The 23,620-nt window shown below is 53.4% G+C and overlaps 1 protein-coding gene across 3 annotated transcripts in view; it reads left to right on the top strand.

Annotated features, from left to right (window-relative positions):
- MAN1C1 (mannosidase alpha class 1C member 1) overlaps positions 1-13,148 on the top strand; it is a gene marked incomplete at its 5' end in the record, with an annotated part of 133,137 nt that extends 119,989 nt beyond the window's left edge. For all 3 annotated transcript variants that reach the window (XM_079697258.1, XM_079697259.1, XM_079697260.1), the window contains 5 exons: positions 1,788-1,903; positions 7,466-7,685; positions 10,211-10,383; positions 11,515-11,630; positions 12,606-13,148. In XM_079697258.1, the coding sequence (XP_079553384.1) occupies positions 1,788-1,903; positions 7,466-7,685; positions 10,211-10,383; positions 11,515-11,630; positions 12,606-12,726 (746 nt within the window). In that variant the 3' untranslated portion in view covers positions 12,727-13,148. The remainder of the gene's footprint in view (positions 1-1,787; positions 1,904-7,465; positions 7,686-10,210; positions 10,384-11,514; positions 11,631-12,605) is intronic.
- Positions 13,149-23,620: the final 10,472 nt, after the last annotated feature.

The raw sequence follows: 23,620 nt of genomic DNA on the forward strand, positions 1-23,620 counted from the left end.
CAGTGTTATGGGGACACGGAGGAAAGCCCTTCTGAGCTGAGGTGAAGCAGTGAGGGGGTGTCAGCCGCATGAGGTGGGGAAGGGTATTCCTGGCAGAGGGGTCATCACAAGTGACACAGAGTGGGCAGGGGGCCAGCAGTGTTTGGGGTGGCAGAGGAACCGTGAGAGGAGGTAAGCCCAGGAGACGAGCGTGGAGGTGCCCGTGCCCCCAGCTGACTGCCGTGAGCGGGGGCCCCTTCTGTACAGGCTGACCCGGTCTGACTTCCGGCCTCCCCACCCCTGCCTTGCACAGACCTCGCGCCCCGGCCGTGGACACGCCATCCACATGCCGGGCCTGGCACAGCCCCGCCCTCCCTCTGGGCTTGCCCAGCTGTGTCCTCCCCCTGGGAACAGGGGCAAGGGTGACGCTGTGCTGGTTCCGTCTTTTCAGGTAACAAAGTCCAGCTCACGCTGGCCCTCCCCAACGCCTCCCTAAGCCTCAGGCTTTACCTGGTCCGTTCGCATTTTCACAAGTGCTCCTTCCGTTCCTGAAACCTTGCAGGGCCAGGGTTTGTTTACGGAGGGGGCTGGAGGGGGCCCCTGTTTACTGTGGGAGCCTCCTGTCAGCCCCCTTTCCTGGTTCCCAGCTGTCTGACCCTCCGATGTTTTATCTGACCCTCCCTCTTCCCACTTGCCCTTTCTTTCTCTCCGTGTCTTTATTTTCATTCTCTGGTTGACTGTGTAAAGCTGCAGAAAGTGAGAGCTCTTCCAGCTCGGCGGCTTTGGCCGAGCTATTTAGGCTCACTCTCAGTTTTCCCATCTGGGAAATGGGGTTCGTAGTGCTTACCTTACAGGGTTCTTGGGAAGATTGTTATAAATGATACAGTAAAGCTCCCGGCCCACGGTAGACCCTCGATAAAGGGTGGCTGTTGCTGTATTCTCTATTTCTTTCTCTCTCCCCCCACCCACTTCCCCTCCCCTCTCTTTTTCTAACCCCTCTTTCCCCAGAGGAGCTGAAAATCCTCTTCCCATTCCCCCCCACCCCGCCTTCATCCACCCCCTTCCCTTCTTCACTGTCTTGCTGCTTAACAGGAAACCGCAGTTTCCTCCTTGTTTTATCTATTAAACGCCTTTATGTTTCCCTGTTGTTAATTGTGAGTGAAGCATTGCCGTGTCTTGCTTCTGTAATTAAGTGCTCCTCTGTCAGCCATCCCTCTCCTGGGGTAGCCCTGGGTGGAGACACCTGCCCGCTCAGCCACACCTGGAGTTCCTGCTCCACCAGGGCGGACGGAGGGGTCCTCAAACCCGGTTTTCCTTCCCTCTGCTCCTTTGAACCCCATTTATCCCAATTTGCTAAATTTAAACTTGGCTTTCCCAGAACAGCTTTGTGCTCTGACCAACTAAATTAAGCCTCTCATTGCTCCTTTCCGCGGCCTTTTATGAGCCTGCCCAGCATTAATTACCATGTTTGTCACCAGGTAATAAAAAACTCTGAACTCCCTGCCACCAGATTATCTTTTTCAAGAAATGCAACTCATTTACGGTTAATAACCAGAGGCCCTGCCCCATCCTCCGCCTGCAAAAGCAACACGATGACATGATTTATAGCAGCCGAAGGAGCCCCTGCATTTCCATGAGGGACGATGGTGCTCAAGCTGGCCCTGGTTCCCCCGGTCGCAGGCCATGCCTTCCTCCCAGCCCCCGTTCTGTTGGGGGCTCCGAGGCTGCGGATTAAATGCTCTCTCCCCACCGAGTCGTGGTGGCCTCGGCAGGTGGAGATAATGTTCCTGTCCTCTCTCCCCTCACAGACCATGTCTCGGTTGGAGGACTCGGGGACAGTTTTTACGAGTATTTGATCAAATCCTGGCTGATGTCGGCCAAGACAGATATGGAGGCTAAAGATATGTACTACGAAGCCTTGGAGGTAAGACAGGCGCCTGATTCTTCATGGGTGGTCAGTCACTCGCCACCAGTTCCCACGCGGGTCCCTGAGAGCCGGGGGGCTTGCTCCCCACCCCACCCCTACAGTGAACTGGCCAGAGGGAGGACAAGACAGTCCCCTCCCCAGCCTGTTGCTTGACGCTTCTCAAACACCTTGAAATTAGGGCCATGTGAGCATCCTCATTTCACAAATGCAAAACCCAAGCTCAAGGAGGTGAAGTCATTTGTCCGAGGTCTCACAGGAAGCAGCAGGCAGTCTGATTCAGAAACCACAGTGTCTGTGTTTCTGTTGATGTGTCAGAGCCCAGAACACAGCCAGACTAGGAGCCCCCAAGTGAGGCTACCAGAGCAAGACCCTCGGCCATCTTCCTGTGGAGCCAGAGGTGACATACTTAGCACATCCCGGCTGGGAGGGGCCTCCCTCAGTGGAGCATCCACTTCTCTTCCTTCTCTTTATGTGGGTGGAAACCAAGGCCCAGAGAGGAGAAGGCACTTGCTCAAAGCCACACAGCGCAGAACTGGCAGAGCTGGAGCTAGAGCCAGGTCTCCAAAGCCAGCCACCAGGTTCTCCCCACTGTCCCTCAGCTCTGCCGGTCTGTCCACAAGGCATGGAGTGAACAGGGATGCTAAGCTCAGATGGGTCCCTCCAAAGAGGCGGAGACTGTAGGACAGAGGGGGAGTCGGTTAGCCTGGGCTCTTGGGAAGGGGGTTAAGGAATCCCAGCAGCCCCATCGATAGATACCTTTGAGCCCAACTAAAGAAAAGGCACTGGGCAGGCTCCGGGCCTCAGTTTCCTCATCAAGTACGTTGAGCAGGCTGGATCTATTCTGCTGCCACCGTGGTCTAAGCTAATTGGATTCCTTGCTCCACCCCTCCCCACTCTAAGTCAGTTCTTCCGCAGCAGCCAGAATAGCTGTAAACGCATGCGCCTCCGCTCAGGACTCCCTTAGCGCTCGGAATAAACCAGACTCCTCACCTTTGCCCACAGTCCCTGATCTGGGACTGCCGGTCACTCTGAGCTCTCTCCCCTTTGCCCTCTGAGCTCTCGTTCCCAACCTTCCTCAGATACACCAGACTCGTTCCCACCTCAGGGCTTTTGTACCTGCTGTTCCTTCTACCTGGAATATCATCCAGGTGGCTGGGTCCTGCTTATTGGTCAACTCAGATGCCCCTGAATTAGCCTTCCCCAGCTTCTCTTTCTCTCACATACCTGAGGCTTATTATTATTAGTCATCTTCACCTTTATCAGCATCTAAAATGATCACATGTGTGTATTTGTTTACTTGTTTATTGTCTATCTTCCTGAGCTGTCTAGAGCAAGGATCTTGTCTACTTATTCACTGTATACTTCACTCCCAAAACAGTGCTTGGTACCTGGGAGGCATACAGTCACTATTTTGTGAACAAATAAATGGATGAGGGGAAGGCAGGAAGGAAGGGAGGGAGGGAGGGAGGGAGGGAGAAGGGAAGGAAAGATGAGTGGGTGGGTGAACAGATGGATGATTGGATGGATGGGTGGGTGGGTGGAAGGATGGATGGGTAGGTGGATGTGGGTGGATAGGTGGGTAGATATGGGTAGATCGATGGGTGTGGGCAGCAGACTGGTTGGAGGAATGATATCTAGCTACACTCTGATCACATGAATCCGGCCAGGAATGGTAGTCCTTAAAGGAAGCACATTGGAACAGGCCTCCAGAGCCATGGATCCTTTAAACTGTGGGCTCAGTGATGAGTTTTCCCTGCCCAGCTCCCTGGCACCAAGACCTGAGTCATGAAGCAGGTCCCAGGATTCCAGTCCCAGCTCAGTCTGGCTCAGCCCCGTCCACTCCAGCTTCTGAGCTGAGCTTCCGCTGCAGCCTGCGGCTCCTGTCAGGGATTAGCGGTCAGGTTCAGCGGTGGCCATGTGTGCTGCCTGGAGAGGCCCTTTCTGCCCTTTCTGCCTTCCTTGCAGAGTAAACATAAAGTTCACAAGCAGCCCAGTTCCCAGCCCTCAGGGAACACTGTAGTTGAGGGTTCAAGGGAAGAAATGGCCATAAATTATTTAAGCAAACGGGGAGTTTTGTAGAAGAAGTACTCGATTGAACAGGCTAGAACTCAGCTTTGCTCCCACGTTTGATCTCCCCAGTGAAGAGCCTGAAGTGTCTCTGACCCTGGGTAAAGGCTGGGCCTCTGGCGAGTTTGGGGCTTTGAAGAATGTTCTGGCGGTTGTCCGCCTTGTTGGCATGTTAAACATCACCTGGGGAGCTGTAAAACCCCAATGCCCAGGCTGCCCCCCAACAAGGTGACATCAGAACCTCTGGGCTGGGGCCCAGGCAATAGCCTTGAAAGCTGCCCTGGGGGCTCCAGTATGTGGGTTAGACCAGTGTCCAGCTAGGGTGGGTGTGAGGGCTTCAGCCAGATCAGCTGGACACACCCCGGGGTCACAGAGGAGGAGCAGCAAGGAGAACAGGGAGCTTCTGTCCCTGTGGCCTCCTCCAGGCAGGTGCGCTGGGTGCCTGGCCTTATTTAGCCCCTTCTTGCAGATGATGAAACTGAGGCTCAGAAAGGCCCAAGGTCACCCAGCAACATGGCAGAGCCAGGACGCAAACACGGGTCTCGCTGACTCGGGATCCAGGGCCCCTGCCTCTACTCACCAGCTGCCGAATTGCAGGGGAGCCTGGCTGGCCTGAAGGCCCTCTCAGAAGTGCGCAGATGGGGTGCCCTCCAGGAGGCAGAGGAAGGAACCGTCAGTGCCAGGCGCTAAGCCAGCGTCTTTGAGTAGCTTCATAACCATCCCAGGAATTATCATTCCCATTTTACAGTTGAGGAAAGGGAGTCTTCAGCAAAGGGAAGTAACTTGCCCAAAGTCACCCAACTCTCAAACTGCAGAACTGGGATTCAAACTCAGCTCTCTACTATGTCTCTTGCTATGATTTTAGCCTTTTTAACAGTCGGTGGCCCAACTGTGCTATCTTGTGTTTTGCTGAGGGTTTTAGAAAGCCTTGGGGTTTTTATTTTTTACCTTTGCATTTGCTTGTCTAAATTATATCCTCAAAGAGAGACTGGCCTATCATTTCCTCTTTACCACAACTACTTAGCTTGGGGTTAACCCCAAATAGAAATAACCAGGGGGAGACAGTCTTGAACGTACAGATTTCCAGCTACAGTGTGAAGCTTCCTGGGATCTCCCCGGATGTCTGTGTCCTCTCCCCAGCGCTGGCAGTGATAACTGAACCAGGTTTCTGTGCCCGGGACTAGCCCTGCCACCCCTCCCGCACCAGCACCCTTAGCGACGCAGAGCAGCTGCTGTGGACCCAGCTCTGCCCAGGAGCCAGGGCCCGGCCCGGACGCGGCAGCCCTCCAGGCTGCCTCGGTGCTTCTCCCCACAGGGAGCAGGTGCCCTGGCGCGCCAGTCGCTTCATCAGAGCTTCCCCATCTGCTGCTCAGTGAGGGTCCTGCAGGCAGCCCACCGGCCTGGGCCTTACAGCAGAGGGCAAAGGACAAGACAGATCGAGGGACGAATGTTGTTTGAGCACCTCCCACCTGCCAGGCACCGGCTAGAGGATGGTAGTGGTGGCTTCTGCCGTCACCTGGCACTCAGAGTCCTGGGAGAAAGGCAGACGTTCCACAGAAATGTATACAAATAGGCGCACACACGTGGGAATAGCACCTCATAGAAAGATAACAGGGTAGTAGTGTAATGGGGCCACAGTGGTTTAGACTCTGGGGTATTTTCACCAAGGAAGAGGCATCCTGGAGGGGCCCAAACGCAGAGCTAGAGGTAGTAGAGCTGGAATGGGAGCTTGGGGGAGAAGCAGTGGTTGCCGCAAAGCACCTGAGGCAGGAAGAAAAGGTCTTCGTGGAGGTCACCAGCGCAGAGACCTTCTCTGGCCTCACTCCGCAAAGTAGGACCTCCTCCCCGAGCTTTTTTCTGCCTCGTCCCTTTAATTTGTTTCATTCAGAATGTTGATCACAAATGGGGATTCTCGGCTGTATTTGCTTTTGTTGGGATGTCTCTGTGCCCATGGGTGAGCTCCCTGAGTCCGGGTCCAGACCCATCTCCAGGGCTGTATTCCCTGCACGGAGCACAGTGCTGGCACCGAGAGGCGCTCAGGAAATGTTCCCTGGGGGAGGGGGCACAGGAATGAAATGAGGCCTGCGGCATGGCTGGAGCGGGGACGGGGCGGGGGCAGGCTGGAGAGGAATCAGAATAGCCAGCACTTACTGAGGCCTCTCTGTGCGAAGAAATATATGCTAAGCTCTGCAGACGCAGCCCGTTGAATCCTCACAACCCTGTGAAGTGGTTCATGCTCTCATCCCCATATTATACATGAGGAAATTGAGGCACAGAGAGAACATAGAACCTGCGCAATGTCACACAGCTCGGAACTGGTGGAGGTGGGGTTTGAACCAGAGTCTACACCCGGGAGCCATGTCCGTGGCGTCAGGTTAAACCTCAGGGTGTACATCAGGGAGTCTCGGAGGCCCTGCTGGACTTTCGTCTGAGGGCACTTGGACCACGGGAGGGCATTAAACAGGCCCAAGACACAGTCAGGTCCACTACGTACAGAGTGCACCCCACCGCCCACCCACCCCAGAGAATAGACGGGAGGGCAAGAGTGGAGGCACAGGCCTGGCCAGGGCCCCAGAGGCTCCGCCCTGGATTAGGACCCATCGAGTCCAGCCTTGCAGCTGTGCGGGTGGCTGCCACCATCGTCTCAGTCTCCAGGGCTCCCAAGGGACTAACGGCAGGCAGTCAGGGGCACGATGGCCTGACACCTACACCCCCAACATCCTGGGAGTCTTTCCCAACAGCACCACCTATTGGGGGACCAGGGGAGGACTCTGAAAGCCCCTTGCCACCAAAAGGAGCAGCCATTGGGTAAAGGAAGGAGCCAGGCTTGGGCATCTGGGGGTCCTTGTCCTGATCATGGTGTGGTGGGTGACCTGGGACACACCACTCAACCCCTGTGTCTAGAGAGGGCACTACAGCCCATGTGCCTGGCTTTTTGTGAGCATTAAATGTGGAAGCCTGTGATAAGGGCCTGTAGAGGGCAGCTGTTATTTTCTGTGGTCCTTTTTGAGAATCTGATCAAATATTACTGACCCTCTTCCCATGAAAATGCCCTAAAGTGTCACATACAAGTTTAGGGGCATTCTGGACCCCTTCCAGCCCGTCCACAGGCCAACTGGGCTTCAGGTTAAGATTCCCTAACAGAGGATATAATGGAGATTGATAATAATTTTTAAAGGTATTTTTTCCAAAAATTTTTGAATGTAGAAGTTTTTAAAAAGTCTGTGTAAGAGACTGGCCCTGGGGAGCTGCCTTGTGACCAAGCCCCCCAGCAAGCACCAGACCTCAGCTGGGTGAGTGGCAGAACCTCCCACCAGCCCCATCAGGAACCGCCCCCAGCCAAGGTCAGCAGGCCTCCTTTGTCTGGGATGCAGGGCTCGACAGAGCTGCACTTGCTGCCGTCTCCAAAATGTTCATTTTCCGTCCTCTCCCTCCCCTTCTCTGTACCCTCCCATGCCCTTCCTCCCTGCCCAATTCCCACCTTGCTCCCAGGCAATAGAGACCCACTTGCTGAATGTCTCTCCCGGGGGGCTGACCTACATTGCTGAGTGGCGAGGGGGGATTCTGGACCACAAGATGGGGCACCTGGCCTGTTTCTCCGGGGGCATGATCGCCCTCGGCGCTGAGGATGCCAAGGAAGAAAAGAGGGCCCACTACCGAGAGCTCGCAGCCCAGATCACCAAGACGTGCCACGAATCGTACGCCCGCTCAGGTAACCCTGCAAGGGGAAGGGGCAGCAGGAAAGACTGAGGCTAGACACCAGGAAGAACTGGAAAGACCAGGAGAGGGGCAGTGAGTGAAGGGAACACGTGGACTTAGGGAAGCCTCACCTTGGAGGTTACCCGGAATTTGAATGAGGGGTGTGCTATCCACACACAGAGATTGTGCCCTAAGTTAAAGGGAACACGGTGCTGTGTTAGCACTTTGTGTGTGCCGGGTGTCCTTCAGCACTTGACATACATCATCGCTGACCCTCACAACACAGATGAGGAAACTGAGGCTCAGAGATGACCCGGCCAAGTTCCCCTGTGAGGGGCTCAGAGCAGAGGGTCCTCCAGCCCCTGAGGCAGAAACATTGGCTTCCTGAGCCTTTAGCAAATTCCTTCTCCCTGAGCCCCTACCCCTAAACGTATCTCTGCCTTTCCTCCCTGGAGTGCTCCCATTCAGAGGGTCTCACCACCTCCTGGCACCATCCCATAATCACCCTCTGATCCAAGACCCCCGGAAAGCTTGAGAGCTTCTGCACCATCCCCGCCAGCACTCACCGCAGAACTGTCAAATACTAGACTCAGAAGCCACATGAGAGAATGTGAACCCAACTCCTCATTTTACACGCAGGGAAACTGAGTCAGCCCAGAGCGGGGACCTGGCTTAGCCAAAGCCACACCATGTATGAGTAGCTAAGCCGGGGCTAGAACCCAGGTCTCCTGATGCCCAGCCCCATCTTGTGTGCTACCTTTCTAAACAACACCCCTCAGAAAAAGCCCCAAGCCCCCCGTGACCCCAGAAGGGGCCCACTGCTCTGAGTTGTAAGCCCAGCCTTGGTTGGAGGAGAGGACCTAGGATCTGCAGTAAAAGATCCTGGCTCAAATGCCACTCTGCCGCTCAGCGGCTGGTGGCCTCTGTTTTCTCATCTGTTCAATGGGAACAATAACACAGGTCTCCTGGGCCCCACAGGAAGTACTTGGCCCGCGCCTTCAGCCAGCAGCATGGGAGGCGTTTGTTAGCAGTCCACCGAAAACGTGTCTGTGAGCGTGCCAGTGGAATCCAGAGCTCCTGGAGCTGTTTTCAGGAAGCCAGCCATTCGCAGTGGGTCCTTAAAACTGGTCTTCTATTCCCTTCAAAGAGCTATCTCTGCCAGCACCATAAACAAATAGGAAATCTCAGGAATAATAAAAAGCTTGCTATTTGTCGGGGACAATCAGCCCAGACCATAAAAGACAGTCCGCTTAGTAGAGCATGTGGTTACAACCAGCCCGGCTGGTCCATGGCTGGCTGCAGAAGTCGCTCTTGCCCTCACCCCATTAGCAGCGTGGCGGAACGGCTGTGTTCTGATGGCCAAGAGCAGCTGTGCCATCTGAGAGGATCAGAGGAGCCAGGATCTGCCTAATTCCTCTTCCATGAAGCCCTCCGTGAATGAGCAGGATGTCCTGCAAAGCTCCAATATGTCTCTGAGAAAAAGCAGCCCAGGGCCTCTTGGGGTCCTGAGCCCTAATGGGAGGTGGGGGCCCACATTAGGGCCAGAGCTGGGCCCTCTGCTGACTGACAGGATATGCAGGCATTAAAGGGAGGATGATCTGACCCACATACCGTAAATTTTGGACCTAGAGAGTCAGACCCAGGGGAGAAAGAGAGAGAGGACAGCCTGGGAAAAGGGCATCAGACAGATCCAGGGTCACATCCCAGCTCGGCCACAACTTGCTGTGTTACCTTGGACAAATTACATAGCCTCTCTGATCCTCAGTTTCCACATGCGCGAGTGGCAGATAATAGTACCTGCCTTACCAAAACAACGTTTTTTAAGGATTGAAATAAGTGTATGTAAAGCACCCAGCACTGCCCTTGAACTCATAAATGGTGGCTGCAGTGGTGGTTATAATGGTGGTCATCCAGAAAACAGGAACAGCAACAAACTGACCAAAACCAAACAATGACAACAAAACCCAGACCTCATCAGGCCTTCTTTATTCAGCTCCCTCTGCCTGAATATGTGCCTTCTGGGCGAATCTTCCCTCATCTCCACCTCAGCAGTCTCCCAAACTGTCAGCTCTGGGAGGCTGGTTCTGGGAAGTGTCAAAAGCAGTTCCCAGAGAAAGGGGGTCTGTGGAGAAGCATCATTGCATATTAGCAAATTAAAGGGTCTGGTAAGTCCAGTAGACAGGAGGCTATCACTTTGTTTAACCCACTGTTCCCCAAATGTGCTTAAACCTACAACCCTTTCTTGGCCGAGCACTGGTTAACATCCTGCAGGGCTAATGTCTCAAAATACACAGTTGGGGAGCACCACCCAACCTTTTGTCTCCCCGGACTGCTGGGAAGTTCATTTGGATTCTCAGGGTCTAAACTGCAAAAGTTTCGAGGCCTAAGGGCGTTGCTTTGGCCAGCCCATGCCAGCCCATCACCAGCCGGCCCCGGCCAGGGCTACCACGCCGCTTCCGTCTCTCCTGGGGCACTGGGATCCTGAAGAGCAGGAGGTGGGAGGTCTGACCCAGGCCCTCTGGTTTGTCATTCCTGCAGATACCAAACTGGGGCCCGAAGCCTTCTGGTTTAACTCAGGCAGAGAGGCCGTGGCCACGCAGACGAGTGAGAGCTACTACATCCTGCGGCCCGAGGTGGTGGAGAGTTACATGTACCTGTGGCGGCAGACCCACGACCCCATCTACAGGGAGTGGGGCTGGGAGGTGGTGATGGTGAGTGGCGGGGCGCAGGGGGAGGGTGGAGAACTGGTGGCAGGTGCCCTTGAGAATTCACAGTCAGGGTCCAAACCCAAGAGGAAGGGCAAGCCAGGCTGGCATCTGGCTAAAGTTGAGAGTGCAAAGGGTCAGGGTTTGGTTGCAGAGCCCAGAGTCCCCAGCTGGGCAGGAACTTGTGAAGAGTGTTCTGAGTGCCCAATAATGTCAGCAAACGGAGAGGGGCGAACGCAGGGCAGCAGTCAGAGGTGGCCCAGCACACACGTGGTCACTGCCCTCTGATGCTGAAGCCTGGACAGGTGACTTTAGATTTCTACTCTCAAACAGGAGCGGGCTGCCAGCTCACCTCCCTCCTCTGCCCGAAGCTAGCCCAGCCCTGGGCAGCCCCCTCTCTGGGCTCTGCTTCCCCAATCCCCTTCCTTCTTTGGGGCAGTATCAAAGGCAGGGGTGGGGATTCCAGAAGGTTCTTGGATGGATGCCAAACTTTCTCTGCTGTTCTCCCCCAGGCCCACTGCTCTCGGAGGCACAGACTTGGTGGGGAGAGCCACACTCCCAGAGCACATGCTCAGCTGGGGTGTGGGCCCTGGTCAGGCTCCCTGACATGCTTCATTGGCCAGAGTGCCCCTGCTTTCCTGAAGACCCTGGTTCTTGACCTTTGAAAGCCAAGTGTTTTGTGCTCCTGGGCCCCACCCACAGACCCTCAGTGGGTAAAACTTGCATTTCTGTACAAAAGGCAGGCACAGCCTCTGGCCCAGGGACTACATCTCTACAGGGAATCCCTGGGGCGTGCCAAGTCCAGTCCCCAAATCCCAGCCCGCAAACACCACCAGCCCCTTCCCTGGCCCCTGTCCACCACTGTGGGTGAGTCTGTCAGGTCAGTCTAGTTCCCCAAGAGGCAGAGAAGCTTCCTCTAAATTCACACCAGGTGAAGCGCTCAGGCCGGGCAGGGACGAAGTTCTCCGCGTGGGCCCAGGCAGCGTGGTGACGGCAGGAATTCGGCCTGCTGCCCCCACCAATGCTGGGGTCCCCAGCCAAGGGGTGGGAGGGCCTGCCTGTTCGAGAGCTGGGCAGGCGTGAATCTTGGGGGGGCCTCTCCTCTCCCCACACCAAGGCTGCCTTCCTTTCCTTCAGGCCTTGGAGAAATACTGTCGGACGGAAGCCGGGTTCTCTGGGATCCAAGACGTATACAGTAGGGTTCCCAACCACGACAACAAGCAGCAGACTTTCTTTCTAGCGGAGACACTAAAGTGAGTTGGGGGCTCGGCCAGTGTTCTTCCCAGAGGGCAACTCGGGCTTTTCTTAGGGAAGGGGGAGGGGGCAGAGAGGAGGGGCGGGGGCAGCAGTCCCTTCCTTCACCATCAGTCAAGTTCTGCCGTCCCAGGAGGGGGGCCCAAGAGGGATGGAGGCTTGGGATCCAGGGGCGGGCCTTGGGCCAGGCCAGTTTCTCCACGCAGAGTGAGGCTGGGCTGGACTCCACCCCCCTAAGCATTAGCTATGTGAGAAGTTAACTTCTTTAACCTGTCTCCTCAAGTGACGTAAGTTCTCTGAAACTGTGCCCTTCTGTAAAATGGGCAGAATAATAACCATGATGGTGTCAATCCCGGTCACTGCTGCAGTCCTGCTGCTGCGCTGTTCCCCTCCTTTCTTGGGGCGAAAGTTGGCCTCCTCGTTTCCTCGCTGTTCCCTAAAGCAGTCCCCTTGTGCTTTAGCTCTTTAGGATGGATTGGATGGTCTGTTCCTTCCATTAAAAACCCCCCTGGCTTGGAAACCTGCAGTTCTGGAGTCACGACTCCCTGTGCGTTTTAGCGCCCGGACATCTACTTGAGTGTCGAGTCTCCTGGTACATAAGGAAGCAGGCCGAGTCCTGGGGTAGCCCTCAGGCCTCCTTGCAAAAAAAAAAAGAGAATCTAGGCCACACGGGGTCCTAAGAGGGCCAGGTGGGGAAAGCACCTGCGGGAAGCTGGTTGCGGGGAGGTACAGAGTGGGGGCTGGAGAAGAGCCAGGATTAACCGGCTCTGCCTGACCTAAAGCTCAGGGCTCCCCTCCGCGTCCACAGCTCCTTCCCGGGGACGAGCCCTCCGGGCAGATTTGGGGTCTCCGACCTCCCTGCGCCCTTGGGCACAGGCCTGTCTCAGAGGCCCCTGAGATTCCTTCCCAGTGGGTGCCCCCTTCCCCAGAGCGCTGACAGGCTGTGTCTTGTTCCCCTCCCTGCCGGGGCACAGGTATCTCTATCTTCTGTTCTCTGAAGATGACATGCTCTCCCTGGAAGACTGGGTGTTCAACACGGAGGCCCACCCGCTCCCCGTGAACCACTCGGACAGCTCTGGCAGGGGCGGGGCCTGACTCCCACCCGTCGCCCTGCGGCTCCGGGACCACCTCTACGGGATCTGGGGCTGTTCTCAAACGGATTGGAGATGTGGGCCCCTGCCTGGCGGACCCGGCAGATGTGTTGGACGAGCAACTTCTTTTCCTCTGTGAGGAGACAGGACTCGGAGACACAGCGATGTCACACCAGGCCCAGACGTTCCTTTCCACGGAGAATGTCTGTGAAACCTGCTCACTTGCCATTCCAGGGCCAAAGCACCAGAGGTTTGCATTGCAGCCTCGTGTATTTGATTCACTTCCTTTCGTTTTGGAGGTTTTTTGGTTTTTGCTTGATTTTGCCTTTTCTCTACAGTTGTGTTTTCTCACAGATTTTAAAAATAGTTTTCAAAATCATGTGCTTTCAAAAATGGTGTCCTCCCAATAAACTAAACCTTAAAGTGTTTGCACACACACACACAAAATCTCGACCCCATTTTCTATATTTTGAATTCCTTTTGCCCAACGTTTACTATATGTTCAATTACGTGTCATTTACCTTATAATTTGAGGAGGGGTTCCCCTTTGATTTGGGCCTAAGTGTTACGAATCACTAGTGCTGTTTTCAGTATTGTAATGGAAAAATCTGTAAAGTTACAATAAAGGAGTTTATTGGATAAGAAGTACAGTTGGGTTCATCGCACATCAGTGACTCCTGGGGAGACCATTGTAACGCTATCATCAGAAAGAATAACCAACCAGCAGTTGATTTAAGGTATAAAGATGCCAACTTCTATTACCTCCCCTTGAATTGGTCCTAATATATTCAGGAAGGGTGAGGGCAACCCTTTAAATGAAGTTGGATATTTATACTTACATCAAGGCTTGGAAGAGGCCCAGAGAGGAGCAGCAACTTGCCTGAGGTCCCACAGCCTGTAAAGGCAGAGGTGAAACCCCTAGGGTTTGCTCACCACCCCAGTCCAGGGTTCACCTATTCCATCATTCAGCAGATACTTGGTGAGTGCCTTCAGGGGACCAGACATGGGGACACAGCTGTGAGCGGGACAGTCATAAGCCCCGCCCTCAGGGAGCATACAGCCAAGCAGGGACACACAGACCATGAAGGAGAATGACTGCAAGTTACGTGAAGTGCTCCAAAGGAGACAAGCGGCTGAGGCACTAATGTCTGGACCTGCCTTAGAGGGTCAAGGAGAGCCTCTCTGAGCAGATGACCTTCAAGCTGAGACCTGGAAGGTAAGACTATCCCACAGGTCCACTCTCCTCCTGACCGTCACCCCTGGGAGGAGGCCGTTCTGCAGGGCAAGGAGGTCAGGCCCCAACACTGAGCAGAGAGCTTCCCCTCCCTCACCCTCACCCGTTAGCAGCGTGTCCACACAGCTGACTTCACAGGACAATCCCGAGTCCTTCCCCAGGCTCAGCCACTTCATTTTGGCTGTTAGTGAACTTGAGTAGCTCCTGGGGTGTTGGGGCCCTGGGCCAGGTGACCTGGCTTTAAACCCTCACTGTGGGAACCTGGGCAGGTCACCTGTCTCTCTGAGCTGCTCTTTTCCACCAGGCAGAGAGCAGACCCTCCACCTCACAAGGTTCTCATAAGTGGGATGCCGCTGGTGCCCTGGAGCTGTGGGAAGTGCTGCTTCCTTGTTCTGGAGACTCAGATGCTTCCGGCATGTTCTTAAGCAGTAGTTAGAGCTACAGGGAAGCTGTGGCTATAGCAGGAGCCTGGGCATTTGGTAAATAAGTTGCTGCCTGAACCCAGAAAATCACTTCACTCTTGACAGGCACCAAGATAGTATGGCTCCAGTGCCCATTTTTTAAAAAGCAAAACAAAAAATTGATTACACAGATATTATAGAAAGGTTAGAAAGCTTATCTTTATGATAAGCTGAAAGAAAAATCATTCACCTTCCTACCCTCCAGAATAAATACTGTTACAGTTTCTTCTAGATCTTTTTCTATGAAGGTACAGAGTCTATTTTGCAAACATGGTGTCACACTGCGGCATCCTGTGTTGTTATAACCTGCTCTGCACCAAATGCTATATTATGAACATCTTTCCACGTCAACATACATTTATCTCATTGCTGTACCTGATTGTGTAGTATTCCATCATGGGCTGTATCACACTTTCTGGATCTGAGCCCCAATTGTTGGGCATTTGGGTTTGTGTCAGTTTGGATTCTTAGCTACAAATAACAGAAACCAACTCTAACTTAAGCACAAAAAAAAAAAAAAATAGAATTAAAATGCCTTGGAGTGGCTCATGGAATCTCAGGAGAGTGAACAGTCAGACATCAAGGAGGACTAGGCAGGGCTTCCGTGGTGGCGCAGTGGTTGAGAGTCCGCCTGCCAATGCAGGGGACACAGGTTCGTGCCCCGGTCCGGGAAGATCCCACATGCCGCGGAACGGCTGGGCCCGTGAGCCATGGCCACTGAGCCTGCGCGTCCGGAGCCTGTACTCCGCAACGGGAGAGGCCACAACAGTGAGAGGCTCGCATACCGAAAAAAAAACAAAAAAAACAAAGAAGGACGAGGAAGAGGATTTGATTTGGCCACGGATCCAGTCTGCAAGAACCAGGAGGCAGCCTCCCCAGGTACCACCACCAGGATGGGTGAATCCAGATGTTTGCTCCAGATGCTACTGTGTCTCTTTTCAAGGACGTGAGCTTCCAAGTGGTCTGGCCTGGGTCACGTGCCTCCAGCCAAAGGGAGGGTGAGGCATCTTGACTGACAGGCGCACGGAGACCCCATGTAATGGGCAAAAGCCTGTTCCCTGGAGAAAAAAATGAGGCTTGCTACCAAAATAACAGACCTGCCTGCTGGCAGAGCAAAAACAGCAGGACTGTTCTCAGGCGTGACTTTAATTTTTTTCAGCATTATAAGAGAGTTATGAAGGCATACTGGACCCGTCCCATTTTCCCTGGTCCAAGTCCTTGGAGTCAGTCCCTGGAATGTCTCTCCAGGGCAGAGCCACTTAGCAGTTCCCCAAGACCCCAGGCTTCCCCGCTGGGCCTGTGTCGCTGTCCCCGTCCCTCCCCACAGCATTCTTGTCTTCTGCATTATCGCTGGGAGCAAGCTGTAAAAATGAATATTTTAAAATTCATCCTCCAGGAAAGCCCTTGCAGGTGGAGAAATATCATCCTTTGGGCAACTTAACTCCATTCCGGGGATAAAAAAAAGTAAGACCCAAGGTAGACTGAGAGAGGAATTAAGGGATGAGTCATCCTCACTGAAGGAGGAATCGAAGCTCAGGAACCATTCCCAAAGCAGACCCCTCCATCCCCAGCCGGGGTGGGGTGGGGAGGCCAGCGTGCTGCCAGTCTCATTTTAAGCCTCGTCTTTGCCCTTGCTGCAGATGGAACAACCTTTTTCACCTGTTTTCTTCATGGATGGGCTTGATGCTGGTTCCTTCCCAGAAAGCTTCACTAGCACCTGGTTTTAGGCACTGGGGCCTGCGGGACATCACGTCCCTGGGAAGGGGGGACACAGCCCTTTGCAAGATGCCTCCCTTTAAAGGACTGTGTGTTTGTTCAGACTGGCTTTATACACTGCATTGTGTCTTTGGCAATTTGCAAAGTTCAAAAGCCAAACCCGTTGGTAAGAAAGGCAAAAATAGAAAGTCTGTTTTAAAGGCAGCATCCCTGAGATCCAGGATGTGAGTCTTAGTTCTGTTCTCTTTACTTTGGAGCGGTGACCCCATCATGGTTTAAGAAGGTGCTAGCTGTGGGGAATGGGCCAGCTCCTCCATAGGGAGCTAACCTTGGAAGTATGCTGATTGATCACGTGGCACAGAGATGCTCAGCCCTCTGTGACTCATGCTTAATCACACACTACTGGGGGGACAGTTTGCAGATGCTATATTTTGTATCTAAAAATATCTGATTGGTTTCCTATATTTGGGACAATATTTTGATCCCGCTCAGCCTGTCTCTTAAGTCAGAGCTTCTCAAATTTGAATGTGCACCTGAATCACCTGGGGGTCTTATTAAAATGCAGGTTCTTATTCAGTGGGTCTGGCACGGAGTGTTTCTAACGAGCTCCCAGGAGATGCTGCTGCTGCCGGTCCTTGAACCACACTTTGAGTAGCACGGCCTCAACGAATGGCCACTCCTTTAGTTTCTGCCCTTTATGTGCATCCCTGGAGTTGTAGCTTCTCCAGAAAAAAGTAGAAGGGCTTGGGTGCTGGGATGGCATCTGTCAGTACCTTGGCTACAGAGGGACCTACCTCAGAACAAGAGTCTATCAGCTACGCCAGTGGTTCCTGCTCCTCCAGGACAGTCAAGATAAGATAGGAGCAGGCTCACGGAGGGCTTAGAACAATGCCGCCCAGTAGAACATTCTGTGATGATGGAAATGTTCAAAAGGGTGAACATTTGAACTGCTGTCCAAAAGGGTGGCCACATGTGGATACTGAGCACTTAAAATGTGGCAAATGCAACTGAAGAACTAAGTTTTTAATTTTATTTCATTTTGATTAAATTTAAATCGCCACGTGTGGTTACCGGCCGCCATTTGGACAGTGCAGCCTCGGAGCTGAGAGAGCCAGTCCTCTGCTCGCTGACTCCCTGCCCCACTGGAGCCTCCACCACCTGCATCGTTACAGAAAGAATCTTAGCACAAAACATATTGTTCGGGGACCGGACGATTCCCTTGAACATACGTGGCTATTTTTATATGCATTCCAGCCTCTGTTTTCTGAAAAAGCCCCTGGTTTTTGCTTTGTTTTGTGTTTTTTTCTCACTCACTGTTTATCTGCAGATTGGCGTGCATTCGGTCTGGTTGAAGATAAGAAAGGCAGAATGGCAGGCCAGGAGAGGAGGAACACAGGCCAAAACCTAATGGACCAGGGCTTCCCGGGTGGCGCAGTGGTTGAGAGTCCGCCTGCCGATGCAGGGGACGAGGGTTCGTGCCCCGGTCCAGGAGGATCCCACATGCTGCGGAGCGGCTGGGCCCGTGAGCCATGGCCGGTGAGCCTGCGCGTCCGGAGCCCGTGCTCCGCAACGGGAGAGGCCACAACAGTGAGAGGCCCGGATACGGCAAAAAAAAAAAAAAAACCTAATGGACCTGGGTTCAGCTCCACCCTGCCCTTTCTCTGGGCTGTGTGACCTTGGGCAAGCCCCTTAACCTCCCTGAGCCTCTGCTTTTCCATCCGTGGAAAGGGAGGGTGGTTTCAAGGGTGAATTGAGCTCCTTAGTGTAGGAACTCAATACATATAGTGATGATTGTTATTGTTATTATGTGAACACTCTTCTTAAACTATAAACCTTGTGTAAATGTGAGGCAAAACACTGCTGTCAAAAATTATTATTTTTTTTAACAAAATGCTATGAAACTTGGAGGAAACCACATCAACCAGGCCCAAGAGACAGACCAAACTCTCAAAGCAATAAATCTGAACATTTTCTGTTTTTCGCATAGAACAAGCACATTGCCGTTAGCCCTGAATCTGGGAAATTGGGAAATTGGGATGAAGATTTGTAGGCTGTCCAAGGGCTTCCAGGGACCAGCCTGCTTGTGAAGGATGCTCAGGCAGGGGTGGAGGGCTGGAGGAAGATGCTGAGAGCTTGCCCAGGATGCTGGCAGAGTGGTGTCTCTGCTTTGGAGGGTGTTTGAGGCCCTTTTCGTCTTTCCTCTTCATGGAGACCCTGAATCCTTCCTACAGCTTTGGAAGGGAGGTGAGGCCTGCAGCTATTTACGGAGGAGGAAACTGATTTGATTAGTCCACCTCTCGTCCCATGGAGAGAGTGGGGAGACAGGCCAGAGCTGCTTATCACTCTCCACGTGAGGATGTCCCCAATCTGGGGGCTGAGATGAGAGCATGCCGAGTAGAGGGAAAGGTTTCACACACACATGCTCACATACACACATACGTACGCATGCATTCGCATGCACACACATACACACTCACACACGTACACCCTCACATGCGCACACACACACATTCACACATATACACTTGCATAAACACACAATCACACCCACTCACGTGCACACACACACACAAACACACCCCTTGACTTCCCTCTCCTAAGCCTTAGGATTTACTGGCCAACCTGGCAGTCATCAGGGGTTGGCTGTCTCCCGGTTGGGGGTGGGTGTGGGGAGATGACCCAGATTGTCCCAGCTCCATCAGGAGCCCCTCACCGCCAGTACCCTGAGACCTGGAAGGTGGGGTGGGGGAGGGGGGTGCGGATTCTGCGCTGGCCCACAGAACGACTCAGAACTGGACAGTCATTAGATCCGTGGCTCCCAGAGTGTGGAACTGGGTCGCAGCACCAGCAGCACCTGGCAGCTTGTTAGATATGCACATTCTCAGGCCCCGCCCCAGACCCACTGAATCAGCTCTGGGGGCGCCCAGCACCCTGTTTGTAACAAGCCCTCTGGTGACTCTCACTCAGGCAGAGGTGGGAGAACCGATGCTGGCTGAACTCCAAGGCCACCCGACACCCCAGAGCAAAACCTATGCCTGGTCAGTCTCCATCCCATATCACTCCTGCCTCAATTCTGCATGTGTGGCTTATCAGAGGTTCTGCCATAAACCAAAGAAGAAGAAGCCTGCCTCCCCTTTGAACAATAGGAACACCCTCCGATCACTTAATTCTCTCCTCAAAAAAATAAATAAAATTCACAATGAAATCTCTTTGTCACGGAAACTGAAATCCAAGGAAATTGAAGTCCAAACACCTCCTTCTCCAATTTTTATTCTGCACAGTCTTGACCAGAATAAAAATTCTGCTCTCAGTTTTCTTCCTTAGATGTCAGGCCCTCTCAGATGTTGGGGTTCCTACAGCTGCAGCTGAGGAACCATCTCCTACATCACTGGGGGTGGCCCCGTCACCTCCTCCAATGTGAATTAACCTGACCCTGAGTTTCTGGAGCATCTTGCTTTTCTGGGGTCAGACTCAGTAAGACGTGAAGAATCCCAGCAACAGCCAGAGGTCAGAATCTACAAGCAAACTCCTCTTTCTCTGACTGTCATCCCTGCAAGATGATGCTCCAGAGCCCTGCTAATCCAGACCCATGATGCCCTCATCATGCAGGGGCTGGAACAGTGACAGAGAGTCCCAGGTGGAGAAAAGCCTCAGCCCTTCCAGGGGCCAGGTGGTGTAGCATCGGGGGCCACTTCCTCTAACCTGGAGGAGAAACCCTGTACATGCTTGGCCTCCTCCCAAGGACGGAGGCATTAGGGATGCTTCCATCTTCTGAAATTCTTTAGAGAATTTCAACTGTGGCAGTCCTAGGCGTTAGGACCTGCCTGGGACCCTCTCCAGGCACGATTCTGCATATTTTTAATGACTAGGTACCTTTGTTCCTGGTTGCTGGCGCCCAGTGCTGATTGGAGTGTGGGCTCTGCCCGGGTCACATTCTCCACCCTTCCTATGCACAGGAGACCCCACGTTTGTAACAGGTCCATTCCCTACCAGGCCATCTGTGCTTTTCTCTCTGCATTTCTCTATCCAGTAAGTTCTTAAGGTTGGGTTATGGGGCTCATCGCTGCTGTGCTGAGCACTGTTCTGGAATGCTCCAGGCTTTGTAATTCAATAAGTAACCGTTAACCATCTCTGCTGCGAAATGAGCAAGGTGCTAAAACTGCAGCTGAGAACAAGACAGACAAGGTGGCTCTTCCCATGGGGCTTCTAGGCTAGTGACTGAGATGTAAACATATCTGTAAGGTGAGTGCAGGTGGAGGCCACAGACAGCGGACATGTGAGAGTAATAGGGTCGGGGGGACACAGATGGGGAGGTCAAGGACGCCCCGGGGAGCTGACACGTGTGACAGAGCATCCCAGGCAGAGGGAACAGCGAGTGCAAAGGCTCAGGGGTGGGAAGTTCTAGTGTGTCTGAGGAGCGGGAAGCCAGCAAGCCAGCGGGAGGCGCTGTGCTACCGGCTGGAAGAGGTCGGACAGATGGGGCTCCACCCTGCAGGCCTCTAGAACTGGGCGGAGTTTGATTTTAACCTGAGAGCAGCAAGAAGCTAGGAAGGGTTTGAAGCTGGGGCGTGAGATGACCTACTTTCCGTTTTGAAAGTTTCCTCTCACTTCTGAGTAGAGAGGCCTAAGAATTCTTTTTTTCCCCTTACATCTGTCTCAGTGGAAAACCATTCTTGGGTTCCTAAGCAGAAGCTTCTGGAACCAGTGCCCCCAGGAGCGCAGAGAGAGGCCAGTGCCCTCTGCCCTGTGTTCCTGCGGCCCGTCCTCAGCCTCTGGACTCTTCCGATCTCGGGCCTGGGAGACTTCAAGCCACCAGAGCCGTCCTTTGACCTTCGTTCCTGCGGCTTCCACTCCACTCTCTTCCCCCGCCCCGCTCCTTTCAAGGAAGCCCAGTTTTTTAAAAATAGAAGCCTCTTCCTAAGATGGCTCTTCTCCTTCCCTTGTACATGCGGAACCAAGGCTGTCTGTGGGGTCCAGGGCCTTCCTCTCTTTTCTCTTTGGAACCTTCTGCGTTTGTGGCAGGTACCAAGTCAAGCTGGGTTCTGGGTCTCAAACATAATACTCTGTCTGCCTTCACCCCCTCCCCGTGGGGAATGCCGGCCAGGAGACGGCCTGCCATGGGTGTCCCCCACAGGCCTGGATTCCACCCACCTGCCCACACCATCCCCCGACCCCACTCTGCCTTGGAGTCCTCCCAGCACTTCCCGGAGGGTCCTGACTCCGCACATTTCCAGGGCTTTCCCTCTGCCACGTGGCTCCCCACCTGCAGTCACCGTGTGGCCTCCACACCTTCTCTGCCCAGTGCTCACCTGCTGGCCAAGGGGTCCACCCTGACTGCTGCCGCCCACCGTGGCTTTAAGGGCCCGCGGAGGGGTGCCTTGCCCCCCGCTCTCCGGGGAACACCTGACAGCGCTCTCTGAGGTCCTGCCTCTGTCTCTGTTAAATCTCTCCAGGATCCCTCCCATTGGGGAGCACTTCCAGTGCCTCCAACCCCTTGCTCCCATCTTGAGAGACTGGCAGCCGCCTCTTCCCTTTTCATCTTTGTCTCTGCGCTCACCCTGCCCTTAAGGAAATCCCTCCCTTGCTCCATCTCAGTCACCATGTCTTCCTTCATTTTACTTTCATTTTTCTGCTTTAAACCAGTCCTGTTTCTCCTTGAGTTTTTAAATGAAACTTTTTTTAAAAAAACTTTTTTTTTGGGGGGTGGTAATTTCTTATTTTTTATTTAGCACCCCCAAACTGAAAATAGAGTGAAAAACAGTTGAAAATTGAAAATCGCCTAATGTCATAGGAATGTTTACTAAAATAAAAATAATAAAACCTTTTCGATTGAGGTTTAATGTAATCCAGTAACACGTGTAAAGGACAGTAATTTTAAATTCACAGCTCAGGAAATGTTGACCCGTGTACAGCCCTTATGACCACCTCCCCCATCAAGACAGAACGTTCCCAGCCCCCGGAAAACTCCCTCCTGCTGCTTCCTGTCAATACCTGCCATCCCCAGAGTGAATCCTATGCTGACCTCGTCCACCTCTAATTTCAGCACAAAATCTTTTAATTCCCTTCTTGGTCTTTGAATTATAAAAATTCCACTGAGTTTTCCTCTGTCTCAATTTGTAAGAGACAATGCATAACGATCTATCTCCTATATAATAAGGGCCCTCACACTTCTTGTCTGGCCATCATAAAGCCCTTTTCTATCCTTTGTGGTTAAAACCTCTGAAGTACACAACTAAGATCAGAGCTTATGAAATAAAGCATCCTGGAGGCACCTAAGATATGTCCGTCCCTTGTAGGGCGGCCGGCTCATCCCAGCTGGCCTGGGACTTTGCAGCTGTTCATAGTGAGTGACCCTCAGTCCTGGGCAAACCGGGAGGTTGACCCCAACCCCTAGCTCTCTCTGTGGCCACAGTTCAAAACAGACACGAGGAGCAGAGTGTGGGGCTGTTAATTCTGCACCATCTTCCTGTGCCTGACGCTGTTTAAAGGCCCCCAAATGTCAGATTCATTGTTCCTAGCTTGTGTGGAACTTGGCTGTCTTTGCATGTCTTTGCATTTGAAACTCTCAGCTTCCAGTCCTGAATGAGCAAAAGGATCGCCGGGAGGGTGGTTTTATAAAAAGGAAAAATTCTTCTGGATTTGGCATTCAATGCTTAGCACTCCGAAAATCCCACAGAGGAAAACTCAGCTAGTGCTCGCTGCAGCCCAGTGATTCTCAACCCTGACTGTGCATCAGAATCGCTGGTGCACTTGGGAAAACGCTCCAAACCCACTGGGGTGGGGGTCGGGCTGGGCTCTGGTCTCTATTCAAAGGCCCCAGGCGACGCTGGTGGCAGCCAGGCTAGTGATGCTGAGAATAAAGCAGTGCATGTGGGCAGAGTCCCAGGGGCCGTTCTGACCCCAGGAAACAAATCTCTCTCTGCCTGGACAGCATGAGAGTCTAGCCAAAGCTGTCGTGACCCCTACAATCAATCTATTTTCTGGCTAATCACAGCCTCAGCCCCGCGCCTGTGAGTCCAGCCAAAGCCACTCAGCATTCCAAGACTCAGCCACATTTGTGGCCACATACAGCTGCTGTGGCCACACAGGCCAAAGGCCTCTTCTCTCTCCTTTGAGATCTCATTGAATCTGGTGGCTTTAGATGTCATCCAGAGGCTGGGGACTCCCAAGTCTCTAGCCCAGGCATTGCCCCCCTGCAGCTCCAGACTCCCTGACAGCTTCATGCTTTGCTCCACACGGGCAGCTCAGGCATCTCCACACTGCAGCCCCGACCCAGCTCCCCCCAGCCCGGGCCTCTCAGGCTTGCCCGCCTTGGGAATGGCACCACCATCTACCCGAGCTCAAGCCCAAACCGTTGCTTGTCTTTGCTCTCACCGCCCTCCTCTGACCCATCAGCAAGCCCTGTCTCTCATCAGCCGCCACATCGTTGGCTGCATCCTCCCACCTCGCTCCAGGAGCCCAGGCCCTGACATCTAAGGGCTGGGAGC

This window comes from Hyperoodon ampullatus (genome assembly GCF_949752795.1).
Source record: "Hyperoodon ampullatus genome assembly, chromosome: 2".
Classification (NCBI taxonomy): Eukaryota; Metazoa; Chordata; class Mammalia; order Artiodactyla; family Ziphiidae; genus Hyperoodon; species Hyperoodon ampullatus.